General features: G+C 57.9%; 1 protein-coding gene across 1 annotated transcript; it reads left to right on the forward strand.

The window, feature by feature from the left end:
• The first annotated feature begins 242 nt into the window (after positions 1 to 242).
• On the forward strand, positions 243 to 11608 carry TNNI1 (troponin I1, slow skeletal type). The gene is made up of 8 exons (XM_057508133.1): positions 243 to 301; positions 3572 to 3605; positions 6075 to 6116; positions 6730 to 6861; positions 8046 to 8135; positions 9179 to 9355; positions 10223 to 10332; positions 11291 to 11608. The coding sequence occupies exons 4-7, from the start codon at positions 6736 to 6738 to the stop codon at positions 10328 to 10330; spliced, it is 501 nt and encodes a 166-aa protein (XP_057364116.1). The 5' UTR covers positions 243 to 301; positions 3572 to 3605; positions 6075 to 6116; positions 6730 to 6735; the 3' UTR covers positions 10331 to 10332; positions 11291 to 11608.
• The last annotated feature ends 2492 nt before the right edge of the window (positions 11609 to 14100 follow it).

Raw genomic sequence — 14100 nt, forward strand, 5'->3', positions numbered from 1 at the left:
ATCCTCTCCCTTTGGCTTCAGTCCCCCGAGGCGGGGGCTGGCTTCACTCGGTCGGCGGCCTGTGTGCACAGGGCCTGCGTGAGCCCCCGTGCATGTCTTCCCGCCTGTGTCCCTCTTGAGCGTGCTTTGCTGTGCCTGCTCCGGGAGGGCTGTGCTGGGGGGAGGGCCAGTGGGTCTGTTCTATTTTTACTGGCCAGTTGCTGTTGACCATAGTTTTCATAGCCTCCCCTCTGCTCTTGCCCCCTCAGTCTGCAGGCAGCTGGGAGACACAGGCCAGCCCAGCCCCCGGAGACTGAACAAGGTAAGGGTCTGCAGCCCAGAACTTTCCATCTAGGTTGAGTCCAGACAGAAAGCGGGGCTTGCATTTCAGGAGACAACCAGCCAGGGCTTGGAGGGGGAAGGCGTTTCTTACCTGTGCAGTCGGGTTTGTTGGTGGGACAGCCCTAAAATGCCCCCAGAGCCGTGTGCCCTGTAGGGTGGCATTTCTCCTGCAGCACCGTTATTGGGGTGACACCCTCCTGCCCATTTGCAGGCAAAGATCCATGAGCAGAATTCTCCGTAAGGTTGTGGAGGGGCCCTGGGCAGAGCCTAGTGGATGTTTTCACACTGGGCTGCCCAGCAGGTGCCAGGAGGGAGAGGCACCTCCCGGGGAGGGGGTGGCATTCGGGGTCAGAGAGCAGGGGCAGCAGTGGGGCTACCTCTGGGAGTTTAGGGTTCTGTAAGCAATGAAGGTGAGGGATGCCTCCAGCGGGAGAGAGAGGAGGGGACTTGGGGGAGCCTAGAGGGCAGAGCCCAGCCCTGCTTGAAGAAACCGTCTTGCCTCTTTGTTCTTTGTTTTTGAGGCATGCATGTAGCTCCCTTTGCCCACCCATCTGGACAGTAGGACAAGGGCAGGTGAGGGCAGGCTGCCAACCCTGATCAGCCAGGGGCCAATCCCTCCCAGTAGTTCGTGGGGCCCCTGGGGGAAGGCAGATGGTGAAAGCATAAGGGGCAGAGGCACAAGTGTCTGAACATATGGTAGGGGGCACTTCTACAGTGGGAGCCATGGCTGGGGTGAGCATGGGGGGCTCTCTGACTGTGGTGAGGCTACGGCAGCCCCTGCCACCACGCTTGGGAGACAGTCGCACAGCTGTTCTGAGATCGGGCTTTCCTGCTCGGACCTCGAGTGGGTCGGTGTGCAGCCCACAGCCATCAGTCAGGGAGGACCAGGGTGCCCTTGAACTGGGGCCCAGTGTCGGGGTGGGCAGCAGGGGGAAGAACATGAGCCGAACTAGAAATCTGTGACCCTGATTATCAGGTGCACAAGAAACCAGCTCCTGTTCCCTGAACACACGCACACACACACTCGCAGTCACACACTCAGCCTGACTCTCCCAGTCCATCTGGTACTCTGTTCCATCCTGGGGCCTTGGGGGAAGGCAGGCTCAGCTCTGAGACAGTCGCCGCAGCCCTTTGCCCCCTCCCTCCAACTGCGGGTTTTCTAGTTATCTCCCTTCTAGCGGCTGGGGGAGGTGGGAGCTGGCTGGCAGCCTCACATGTGCTGTTATCTACATCCTGGCTTCCTATCGGGTTCCTGTTTCTTTTCCATGGGACCTGTCAAGGGGTCCCATGTGGCGGGTATCAGAGCAAAGGCTGGGGACCCCTTGGCCTGGCATTTGTCAGTGGGGCAGCCTGGGGGCCGGCCCTGGAGCTTGGCGGGGGACCTTACGCTGGGGACGCTGAGCTCCCCAAGGAAGGTGTGAACAAGGCCAAATGCCCACCAAGGGGAGGCACGTCCCCACTCAGCCGAGGCCTGGGGCCCGCTGCAGCCTGGCACTTCGAAGGGCCATCATGATGGACAGACGGGCCGGGGGATAGCTCTTCACCAGCTAGTTTTTCTTTTTGGACTTTCTCAGTGTCTTTGGAGGCGTGAAGCCCTTAGAATAAACAGCTGGTGATAAAATCTAATTTCAGCTGAGCATCTCGGGAATTTATAGATTGGCTCCAACCTCTCCCTCTGTGCCCCAGGGTGACAGCTGAGACTGGGGTCACACTCCCTCTCCCCCTCCTCCCCTTCAGGCCTCACCATCTCCTGGTGGCAGAGATCCCCAGAGGCTTTCTGATGGACAGGGTGGGCGAGGCGGCCAAGCCCTGCTCGTGGAGTGGGGAGGGGGCTTCATGTGCACAAAGGGAAAGGACAGAACTAAGGCCGAGGCGGGAGGTGGCTCTGGAATTAAATTATGGGGCGCCACTTCGCAAGTGTCGTTCAGATTCTGCCCTCCCCCACTCCAGACCAGGTTCTTGGACCGAGTCCAGGCTCCTGATTACACACTGGTCTCCCCATCCTTCACTTCACAGTCCAGCCCAGGACCCCTGCCCTGCCTTGCACACCTGCTCCCACACCAGTTGTCCCTCTCCTTCCCTGACCTTTTGTGCACTGCCCACCTCCCAGTTGGAATGCTCTTTGTCCAGTGCTGGCAAGTCTGGCTTTGGAACCCCTTCCTCTGCAGCCCAAAGGAACCCCTCTTCCCTGCCCTGGCCTGGGCCCCCAGCTGTCAGGACCAAAGGGAGCTCCAGCGTCCCCTGCCTGGAGGTTTCAATCTGCTCTCCGTGGCCAGGGGTCCTCGCGGAGGACGCCAGGGCTCCTGGGCGCCCCCTTCAGCCAGTGCCATCCGCTCTTTTTGATTGAATTCTCTTGGCTTCCAAGTAAAATTTGATTTGAACAAAGGGTTCAAGAGTTAAACATTAAGTGGAAAAGAACTTATTTAACCTCCTAATTTTGCAGAGAGAAAACTGGCCTAGAGAGGGTCTGGGTAAAGATTAGAGAAGAACACAGGGCTTGCTCTGCTTCTGGCTCAACCCTGTCCACGCAGCGCCTCCTCACTGCCCTTCCTTGGGGGTGCCAGGCACTTTGCCATCTATGGAAATAGCGCCCCCTGGGCACAGTCACGTTGCATAGTGTGTGAATGGCGCCCCCTGGTGTTGTGCAATACGGTGGCTACCTGCATTCTCCCTTCCCTGTACGCCGCTCGTCTTCCAGGCTCTTCCCCTCTCTGAGACCTTCCGTGACCGCCCTACGTCTCAGGACAAAGCCTAAACACAGCCTGCTGTTCATGACCCCATGATTTCCCTCACTTTCCAAACATATTCTGTGCAGACTCCATTCTTTTCCCCACAGGGATTGGCAAGCTTTTATAGAAAGAACTAGATAGTAAATATGTTAAGCTTTGCAGGTCACATAGGTTGTGTCACATATTCATTGTTTTATAAGCCTTTAAGCAAAAAGAGGCTGGGGCCAGATTTGGCCTGTGGACTGTGGTTTGCAGACCCCTGCCCCACACACCCGTCCCACGGAGCCACTTGGGTTCTTGCGTTGCTTTTTGCTTTTATACCATTTCTCTCTCCCATGAGTGAATGAATAAATGAAAAAGCATAAATGGAGAAGGACCTATCCCTTCCTGACCCACTGGAATCCATCGTGTCGGATTTCTTCTTGTTGTCTGCCTCTCCCAGGCTGAGCTGCTGACACAAGGCCCAGCCGGGTGAGGCAGGAGGTACGGCCTCTCTCATTAACCACGTCTCTGTCCCCCAGGTGCTGCCCCACCACCACCATGCCAGAACTGTAAGTGTCCCCACTCCATCCAGGGCTTCGGGAGGGCGAGTCCTCTGCTGTTGGCATCAGCCCCGTTGTTGGGGCACGTCTGTTCAGCACCTGAAGCATTTCCCTGCGAGACCAGATCCGAAAATGGGAACAGACCTGAGTGCCTGGGTTCCCGCGGTCCCCACGGGTCCCCGCCTTGGAGCAGAGCACCCCCCCCCCCAGGCTGCCTGGGGAAGACCACTGTGGCCTGTTCCAGAGCCGGTCTGTCTGCACTGACCGAGCGAATCGCATGGGCCGGGTCATGATTTAACACTGGCCCAGCAGATGCACAAGGCTTTGGGAATTTCCCCCGGAGCCCAGGGCTGGGAGGTCCCACACTGCTGGAGTGATATGTGCCGGCTTCCCTGGCCTCCCACCACTCCTCCCCAACGTACAATGGCCAGTATCTCCCAGCAAACTCTGCCAGCAGCCCAAAGAGCCTTTGGGTTTATTTCATTCTGCCGGAACACTTGAAGTGGTCCCCCCGCCTGACGCCCGGTTTCTTTTGGCGCTCTCTCGTGGCCCCGCCTCCCCGGCCCCAGCTGTCCTCACAGTTCTGCTGCTGCAGGTGTAATACACATTGTTCACACTCAGTCTGTCTTTTGCTCTCTCCCCTGGCCTCTTCTGATGGACACCTGAAGTGAGGTGAGTGAGACTGGGGCATCTCCGTGCTGGTCAGGCCTTCAGACTGCTGGAGGTGGGGTGGCACTGAGCAGAGGAGAGAGCGGGGTCAGGGCCCCGGGGGGAGGGGTGGCCAGTGGCTGAGCAAATTCCCAGGAGAACAGTAACCCTGGGTAAAGATTGTGGACACAGGGCTTCTCTGGGCCCGGGGAGTTGGTGCCCCAGTGCACAATGTCCCTGGAAGGAGGTTTTGCAGCTGGGCCCACAGCACAGCCCGTGTGACCCTGCACCCGCTCCTTGCTCTGCACCCTCACTGAGCCCCGAGGAAGGTCTCCCTCACCCACTCAGAGCTTGTCCAGCACTGGGTACCCTCCTGCTCCCTGCAGAACCAGTCCTGTGCAAAGCCACATTGGAAGGCTATCAGGGGACTGCCATAGGGTTACTCCACCCCTGCCCGGTGACTGGACGTTGAAAAGGAGCATGGAAGTATTCTTATAGTCCCCTCAGGTCTTAGGTGACCCTGATCCTGATACAATCCACGATTTATTCAGGCTGCTGAGCACACAGCCTGGGTACAGCCAGGGAGGGGGCTGTCGGGACAGGGCTGTGGACTCAGGGTTGGCAAGGGGGAAGTTAGCAGCTTGGATGGCGGTGACCTTTGGCACAGAGATTCAGAATCAGACAAGCCACTTTCCAATAGCCACATGGATTTCTAAGTTTTGCTGAGGCTCATGGAAGAGTTCCCTGGATTGATGGTCAAATGAGGTGGCCCATGAGCTCACCACCATTGTGGTGGAGAGACAATACTGCAAGGAACCACTTGTCATGGGCACGATGGGGTGTGTGAACCATGGGTGTTAATGTTCATGGCAATCAGCCATCTTTCCCGTAACTGCACTTACCTGAAATAGCAAAACCCTAGGCTTTCGGAGAGAAAGGACAAACCAGCCACTCTGAATGGTCAGATTAGAAGCCACACGTTCCACGCACTAAAGCCCGTTCATTTTCTCCTGTGAGAACTCCCTCCAAGCCTTCTCACCTCTGCCTGACACACCAGAAAACCAAAGAGAGCTGTGTTTTCCCAGCGCACGGCACAACTCAAGTAGATACGGACTCACGGCAGCCATGAGAAGCCACACCGTAGGGGCAAAGAGACGCACAAGTGTTCGAAGACATCACAGTCGCATTAGTTAGAGGCTGAGCGGCCCTCCTTGCCATCCCCTCCCTGAGGGAATGCTGCCCCAGGGCTGACTTACTAGAATAGCAAGAATCTGTCAAGTATTTTTAATGAGAAGAGAAATTAGTGTTTTTATACCTGAGAAAGATTTAAATGGATGGTGTTGGCATTAAAAAAGCTTTGGTGTCTAAAAAGGTATCCAATCTTCAGGGAATCCACGGCTTGTTTCTCTGACAGCAGATCATTAAGCTCTTGGTACATCACCATCCGGAGAGCAGCCCCTGCATCTCTCATGCTTCTCAAAGGGTTTGCACATCCGTGGTGCCGTTTTGTCTGTAATCACTCTGTGAACTGTTAGGTGGGTCTCGGCACCCTCATTTACAGATGAGGAAGGAGGTGGACCCACACGGTGTCTCACAGGATTCCACCATCAGGAGAACCAGAAAAGGAAGTGAGGGCTTCGGCCCCTGGGTTCGAGGCAGCTGACTATGGCATTCTTTGAGTCTGAGGGATTAAATCACAATGATGAGCATTTAAGGGGCCTAAGGTGGGAATTCTGGGTAGTGATGGTGACCTTGGCAGGCCACTGTCCTGGCCTGGACTGGTTTCCAGTTCTGTGGCCTCTGCCTCACCACGGTCTCTCCCTCTTGCCCTCAGAGAAAATCCAAGATCACTGCCTCCCGCAAACTCCTGCTGAAGGTGAGCGTGTGCGCTGGCTCCGGGAGGGTGTCCAGGGGGAGAAGGGGGATGCAGTGCACACTCTCAGGGGTGTGGGCAGGTGTGGGAGGGTGAAGAGGAAGGAGGCCAAAGCGAGATGAGGAGGGGACAGAGGGAGGCCAGTCAGTCCTGGAGCTGGGTGGTCCGTGGGTGGGACCCGGGCACGATGGAGCCTGAGGACCTCTGGGTTCCTGAGAGGAGGCAGTGAGCAGCTGCTGGTGGGGACAGAGGGGTTCAGTTTAATTTGGTAAGAGTTTCTCTCTTTGGAGTTCTGTGGGCCCAAACACATCAGAAGTAGGCAAGAGACTTGGGGGGGCAAAGCTCCAGGTCCATGAAATGCTGCGTGTGGTCCCAGGTGCCTGTTGCCCCACGCCTGTCCGTGGTTAGCATATGCACTTCCACGCTTTGGGACTGCCTCGTTCCCACGCGCCCGGGGCTGCCTGGTGTGGGCCCTGACGGGTGTGAGAACACGCTGCCCGCAGAGGCAGAGGCCAGAGCCAGCCCAGCCTGGGGTCTGCCCCACCCTCACGCCCTGCTGCCTGGGGGGGAACATGCAGAATGTGGGCCCCAGCTCACCAGGCTCTGTCCCGTCCAGAGCCTGATGCTGGCCAAGGCCAAGGAGTGCTGGGAGCAGGAGAACGTGGAGCGCGAGGCCGAGAAGACGCGCTACCTGGCTGAGCGCATCCCCTCGCTGCAGACGCGGGGCCTGTCTCTGAGTGCCCTGCAGGTGAGCCTCGAAGGGAGGGCGGGGCTTGGGGGCTCCTTTGGGTCCCCTGGGGAGTAGGTGGCCAGAGCCTGAACTAGCACGGCCCCAAGCTCTGTGATTCACAAGCGGCGCCTCCTTACCTGACCCCCCCAGATCTCAGCCACCCTCTGAGATGTGCTGTTCGGTGCCCCTCACAGGTGCAGGGAGGGGCCTCAGTGCATCGAAGGGGCTTGCCTGGGGTGGGGCCCAGCCAGGGACGGGCTTCCTGTCGGACCAGTGCCCCAGGGTGGATGGCCTGGAGCGGGGAGGGGGACAGGCCTTGGGAAGCCCCGTTTCTCCAGAGACTTGCCAGTCCTTGCCTCACAGGTCTTTAATGTTTTACAAATACTGGTGGCCGTTTACACGCCAGTGACTGCAGAGAAACGAGACTGGAAGGAAATAAACCAAAAGATCGCCAAAGGCTACCTCCTGGTGGTGGCATTGCTAGCTAGCTATTTTTATTTATTCTTTTTGTTTAATGTATAGTTTTCAAGATTTGTACAAGTGACTTTTATTTATTTATTTTTATTTTGGTATCATTAATCTACAATTACATGAAGAACATTATGTTTACTAGACTCCCCCCATCACCGAGTCCCCCCCACAAACCCCATCACAGTCACTGTCCATCAGCGTAGTCAGATGCTGTAGAATCACTACTTGTCTTCTCTGTGCTGCGCAGCCCTCCCCGTGCCCCCCCCCATTATACATGCTAATTGTAAGGCCCCCTTTCTTTTTCCCCACCCTTATCCCTCCTCCCACCCATCCTCCCCAGTCCCTTTCCCCTTGGTACCTGTCAGTCCATTCTTGGGTTCTGTGAGTCTGCTGCTGTTTTGTTCCTTCAGTTTTTTCTTTGTTCTTATACTCCACAGATGAGTGAAATCATTTGGTACTTTTATTATTTTTTATAATAAAAAACTTTTTAAAGAAAACAAGTATGTTCAGGAAGGAAAACAGAGGGATTACGCGTTGAGCCCCCAGTGGCCCAGAACCTCAGAGAGAAGGGCTCAGCAGCGTCTTCCCAGAGCACGGCTCTTGCAGCAGGGCTGGGAGAGGGCCGAGGGCCGAGGGCACTGGGCTTGGAGGCAGCAAAGGGAGGCCGGAGACTGAGTGGCTCTCCCCCCACCCCGCTTCCCCCTTCCTGCCGGCCTGTCCTGCTCCCCCAGGACCTGTGCAGGGACCTGCATGCCCAGGTGGAGGTAGTGGACGAGGAAAGATACGACATCGAGGCCAAGTGCCTCCACAACACCAGGGAGGTGAGCCCGGGCCAGGGGGAGCGGCAGCTGGAGGCGCGGGCGTGCCTGGCTGGGTGCTGGCTGGGGGAGGTGGGGTGGGCAGCGGTGGGCAGGTGCCCCATTCCAGCCCCACAGGATGTGTGCAGAGCACACACGCTGAAAAGCACAAACTTCCTTCCAGCCCACCAGACAGGCTCTTCGGTCTAACAGAAGCTGCCCTTTTTATTCCCTGACACAAATGATCATGTAACTGTCAATAGCATCTTTCACGTGCATTAATCCTTTGATCCTCCCTACACACCTCTGCGTGGAGTAGGTACTATTATCTGCACTTTATAGATGGGGACAGCGAGGTTCAGAGAGGTGAGGACACTTGGCCTGGGTCACACAGCGGTGGTCTCTGGCCTGTCGGGGCATTAGCTTGGTCCAGCCCCTGCTGCAGTGGGGTGGGCTGAACACGGAAGGATGGGCTCCTGGTACTGTCGTTGGCTGCTTCTGGGCCCGCCTTCAAGCAGTGGGGAGGGGTGGGCCAGAAGCTACTCCCCTCCTTCCCACCGCTCCCCATCAGGAACCACAGTCTGTGGGTCACTAATCGCCCCAGAATTCCCTCCAGAGATGGCGTCATGGAAATGCCTCTGGGGCTCTAGGACTGGGGGTTTATGTACCCTGCTGGACAAAGGCTGTGTGCTCAGCCAGCGGCTTTGAAGGCTCGCCGGGCAGGGACTAGTTAGAAGCGGGAGTGAGGCTGCAGCCCCACGTCCCGCGTCCACACTGCTCCCAAGCACCCTTGCCCAGAGATCATGGGGCCGTCCCTTCTATTCCTGGCCACCGCGACAGAGATCGCTGATGGGCCTTATCTGTCCATTTATTCCTTCTTTCATTTAAAACACACATGGTGGCTATTTGCAAAGTGATGAAGGTGGGGCCTGACTGCCCCAGAGGGTCTGGCCTGGAGGCTGGAGAATGTGGGGTACAATTCTGAGGGGAAGCCTAGAGGTCCAGGTCCTCAGGAGGGGGCCCTGGGGCTGCCCCCTCTCCAGTGAGCCCTTACTCTGCATCTGCAGATTAAGGATCTGAAGTTGAAGGTCATGGACCTCCGTGGGAAATTCAAGCGCCCTCCCCTGCGCCGGGTCCGGGTCTCGGCCGACGCCATGCTTCGGGCCCTGCTGGGCTCCAAGCACAAGGTGTCCATGGACCTCCGGGCCAACCTGAAGTCTGTGAAGAAGGAAGACACGGAAAAGGTGAGGTCGTCTCTCCCCAGAACCTGTCCCATCAGCCTGTCACCACCCTCACATAGATTCAGGCCAGCCCAGGAGCTCCTGCTGGAGGCAACCGGCCTGTTAGAATGTTCTAGAACCCTCTGGGGGACCAGGGATGAAGTATCATTCTGTTTTGGGGGAAAGAAGACATGCTCCCTTCCTTCAGGCCGTTCCCAGTCTGAGGAGGACACTGGGACAAAGAAAGCCAGACCAAGTCATGGGGTAAAAACTGCACCCAGTGTGAGGAGCAGGTGGAGATTTGGGGTGAGTCACTGCTGAGGAGAGGGCAGCAGACCCCAGTGGCCACAGGACCCATGAGCCCAGGAAGTAGGGAGCCGAGCCCACTCACTCACTCAGCAACAAACTGCTCGAAGCTGGGTGAGCTCACAGCCTGTGCGCCCAGGCCTGCTGGGCCCTGTAAGGAACGTGATGAAAGCCATGGTCTCTGGCTCAAGAAGCTCCATAAAGAGAAGAAAGGGGCCAGGCAGTATGATGATGAAATGGAGAATGAGCCCAATTAGGAGTAGGAAGGCTTCTTAGAGGAGGTGGCCTTGAACTGCTGGCATCAGCCCAGGAGGGTGGTGTGGGGCCTGGAGGTGAAGGCGGGCTGTGGTTCGCTGGGGTGGGAACTGGCCCCCTCGCCCTGCCACAGTCCCCCAGAGCTCCCCTGTGGAGGCCCACCCGGACCTGTGTCCTCTCCCAGCTGTGTCCTGGACCTCACGGCTGGGCGGGGTGTCGTGAACCCCCTATCTTCTTGAAGAGGCTGATTTTCTCCATCCAGTTTCTTCTGTGCTTGGAGAGCCCTGTGCACCCTCTGGCCTGTCTGATATGGGTGTGCCCTGCCCACAGGAGCGGCCCGTGGAGGTGGGCGACTGGAGGAAGAACGTGGAGGCCATGTCTGGGATGGAAGGCCGGAAGAAGATGTTTGATGCCGCCAAATCTCCAACCACTCAGTAGAGGTACTGAGAGGCCCCCTCCCCTCTTTCCAGGCCCACAAGAGTCTAAGGGATAATGGGGGCTCCAGGACAAGGGCTGGTGGGCTGGGCCCCATGTGGTACAGGGAGAAGGGTCCCTGTGACAGTCAGCTCTTGGGGGCTCAGCCTGGCTCCAGCGCCCTGAGACCTTGGGCAGGTAGTTTCTCCTTTGGGGCACTTTTGTTCCCCTCATTATAAAATTGAGGGTTGTATTGGATCAGTGGTTCCTGAAGTTCGGTCTTGGGATGAGCAGTATCAGCACCAGCTGGGGTACCACCCTTGGCCCCCCAAGTTGGAAACTCTGGGTGGGGCTGGTCCTCTAGGTAATTCTGATGCAAGAGTCTGAGAACCCCCAGGGTCCGATGACCCCTGAGGGTCCTCTGGCCCTGACTTTCTGCAAGTCTGAGCTGTTTGAAATACCTCCTGGTGATGTCGCAAAGCACCCGGGACCCACAGTCCCTGGTCCCAGGGGGTTCCCTGCAGAGAAGACAAGACCATCGACTTGGAGGCAATGGCTGGAGAAAGCAGCCAAATCAAGACAGGAGTGCCCAGGGGGGATGTGCAGTAGGGCACAGGCCTGGCACAAGCTGTCCGGGAAGGCTTTCTAGAGGGGTGAGCTCCCTGGAGAAGTGGTGGGAACATTAGTAGATTCGGGGAAAGGCATCATCAGAGGCTGATGGAGCCTTGGGCAGGGGTGGAATGAACCGGCCGTGCAGGACGGCAAGGCCAGGAAGTTCCAGGAGCCTTAGTGTGCAGGAGCAGCGGGAAGGGTTCGGATGGGGAGGGAACGTGCGGCCCGGCTAAGAAGCTGAGGCTTCTCAAGGGCCTGCGGACGATGGTCCAGCCCGGGTTGTGCTGGGGGTGAGAAGTCCTGGGGGCTGTATGTGTCGTGCGTAAGTCAGGGGTTCCCGGGAACTGACGGCTTCCACGTCTGTCCCCACAGGCCGGCTTGCCATGCTGCGCTCTGGACTCCCGCCTCCTGCCTCCCCCTCCAGCCAGCTGACCCACCTCTCCGCGTCAGCCTGCATTTCATTTCCAGAGTGCCCCTTGCTCTCACCTTCCCCCTGCAGCCCGGGTGTCCTTCTCTCGGGACACGCGGGAGGAGAAACACCAATATCTGAAGACCTCAGCCTAGCAGGTGGGCACCTGGTTTCCCGGCCAGCCACCCTCTGCTCCGTGCTGCGTCCCTCCACTGCTGCTGGGACATGTACAGTGCACCAGGCGTCACAGCCCCGCCATTAAAAAACCCAGTTCACGGTCATTTCTGCAGCTCTGGCCACGCGCGCTCAGAAGGGCAGACAGGGAGGCTGTGGAGGGGGCTGGGCTGGGCTCCAGCGGGGACTCGGGATCAGGAGGGAGGGCTAAGCGACAGGCAGCTGCCTGCACTGGGGCCCCCTCTGCCCAGACCCAGTGACGTCACACAGCGCTCCCTCACTACCTAGGACGTTCAGCTCCAAGCCCTGATCTCTGGGACAGTCCCCACGTCACCCGGGACTCCAGCCGTTGGGAGGAGCCTCTCCGTTCAGAGCCCTTACCCTACCTGATTTCAGTCCCTTCCTCTGCAAACATGGATCCCCTCTCCCTGGTTCCCACTGGATGTTCCTGACGGTCCTGAGCTGAGAGGTCACCTCACCTGTCCCTACAGGTGCTCCACACCCTGGCCCCGCAAGGAGGGACTGTGCTCGGCCTGGCCACCAGGGGGCTCCCCTCCTCATCCCTGGGGCTCTCCCGCCCCTGTCGTCCCCGTCTTCATCCATCCTCTCCGTCCAGTTGTTTTCCCGGCACAGTCCTGAGCCGGTCATACCCTCCAGGACTGATTCTTTCCCTGGGGTGGGGCAGCCAGCAGTCTGTCTTGTAGGTCACACAGGTTACCGGGTCCTTTCTTCATTCCACTGACATCTGGACCAAAAGCCTGGTGAGGGATGCAATGCGGGGTCTGGGGTAGCTTCTCCCTGCCCCCCACAAATACATGTTGAGGACAGTGGCTTCTATGGAGCAGAGACTCAAGTCCTGGGAGCAGAGCCTGGCTCCTCACGCAGTGTCGCGGTGACCCCCGAGCTAAGCCTAGAGAGCACGGGCTGGTGCCGCACTGGGGCCCTCGGGCTTTCTCACCGACTCAGCGCTGGTCCTGGGGGCAGGGTGGTGGTGCTGAAGCTGCCCGAGGAGCCCCACTTCCACCCTCTCTGTGAGTCTCCGTTCTGCCCTCCGCTCCCAGTATTATCTGCCATAAATGCCAGAAGCTGGGGCAAAGTGCAGTGCTGGCTACTCCCCCGGACGGGGTCTAGCCCCCCCGGGGGACGGGCAGCTCAGGATGTGTTAGGGAGGCGCACGGTGCCAGCATTCTCACTGCCAATCAGTAGACAGGCAGGTTGTGCGAACAGCACAGTTCCTACCGCCCACCGTACACAGAAACCCTCGGGCAGGGGCACACCTGGCTTCTGTCACACACACACACACTCACACGGGGTGCAGGACCTGACGGGGGGTTCCATGCCAGGGGACGGGGCTGGGCTTCACGTTCAGGCAGCCACAGAAACCCCCCCCTCCGTGCCTTGGGGTGCTCCTGCTGGCTGGCCCGGCTCCAAGCGCTGCCTCCTGTTGGCCCTTCGACAGAGCCTGGGCCCAAGTTCCAAAGCCAAATCTCAGTTCTGCCAGTTGACTATTAACCTGGGGCCCTGGCAGTTTGGGGTCTCCACCCTGCCCGACAAAGGGAGGAGGCCAGCCCTGGGCCTGACTCAGAACAAACACCTGCGCGCAGAGAGCCCTCGGGTGGAGGAGGTGGGCCAAGCGCACACACCCAGAGCGGGGCCCTCTGCAAAAGGGCCGCAGGCCTCCCGGAGGCCACCCCCTCCGTCTGCTTCCAGCCTGGCTAGAATGGCTCCGTCTCCTGTGAGGATGGAGCAAGAGCCAGGCAGCACACCTGGGAGGAGACAGAGACCTGACTGCGGAGGACGGGGGCTCTTTGGGTTGGGGAGCAATCTATGGGAGGGGCTGGGAGTTTCGCTGAGCCATTATGGGGCCTGGGTGTGGGGCATGGCATCTCAGAACCAGGATGCCACCCCGCCGCCTCTCCTGGCATGGGGCTGGGGGGGCGGCGACACACCCTAGACTGGACCTGGGAGGGCAGATCTGGGAGCTCAGCCTCCACGGAATGACGGCTCCCACCTGCAGCATACCTCTATATGCCAGGCACACTCCATACACTTTGGTTCATTCATTTAACCTTCACAACTCCACAACTACCCCCATTTTATAGAAGGGAAAACTGAGGCATAGAGAAGTTAAGGCCTGCCCTTGGTCACATAGCTAGTAAATGGAGGGACCAGAATTTACCTGTTAGAGTGTTAGAGTCCATACTCTTAGTCACTATTTTAATAATAATGATCATTATTACTATGCTAATGCTTTATCAGAATTATATCATTATATTATCACAAAACCTTGGAATTATGTTATTGCATTCTCACAAAACTTAAGAAGTAGGTACTATTGTATCAGATTTACGAATGTGGAAACAGGCTTGGAGAATTCTAGTAGTTCATCTCATTATGGGATGTGATAGTTGCAGACTGGGGATTGGAACTGAGGTCAGCCTGCCCTTGGGGTTGCCGTTTTCTGGGATAGACTTGACTCAACAGAGCCTAACCAGCCACTTTCTAGAAGGGACACGGCCCGTGGTCAGGGGCCCTGCACATACACCTGGGGAGCTCCAATAGTCCCTCTGACTGGCAAACATTCAAATGAGATGCACAT

The sequence above is a fragment of the Manis pentadactyla genome, chromosome 9 (assembly GCF_030020395.1).
Source record: "Manis pentadactyla isolate mManPen7 chromosome 9, mManPen7.hap1, whole genome shotgun sequence".
Taxonomy (NCBI): Eukaryota; Metazoa; Chordata; class Mammalia; order Pholidota; family Manidae; genus Manis; species Manis pentadactyla.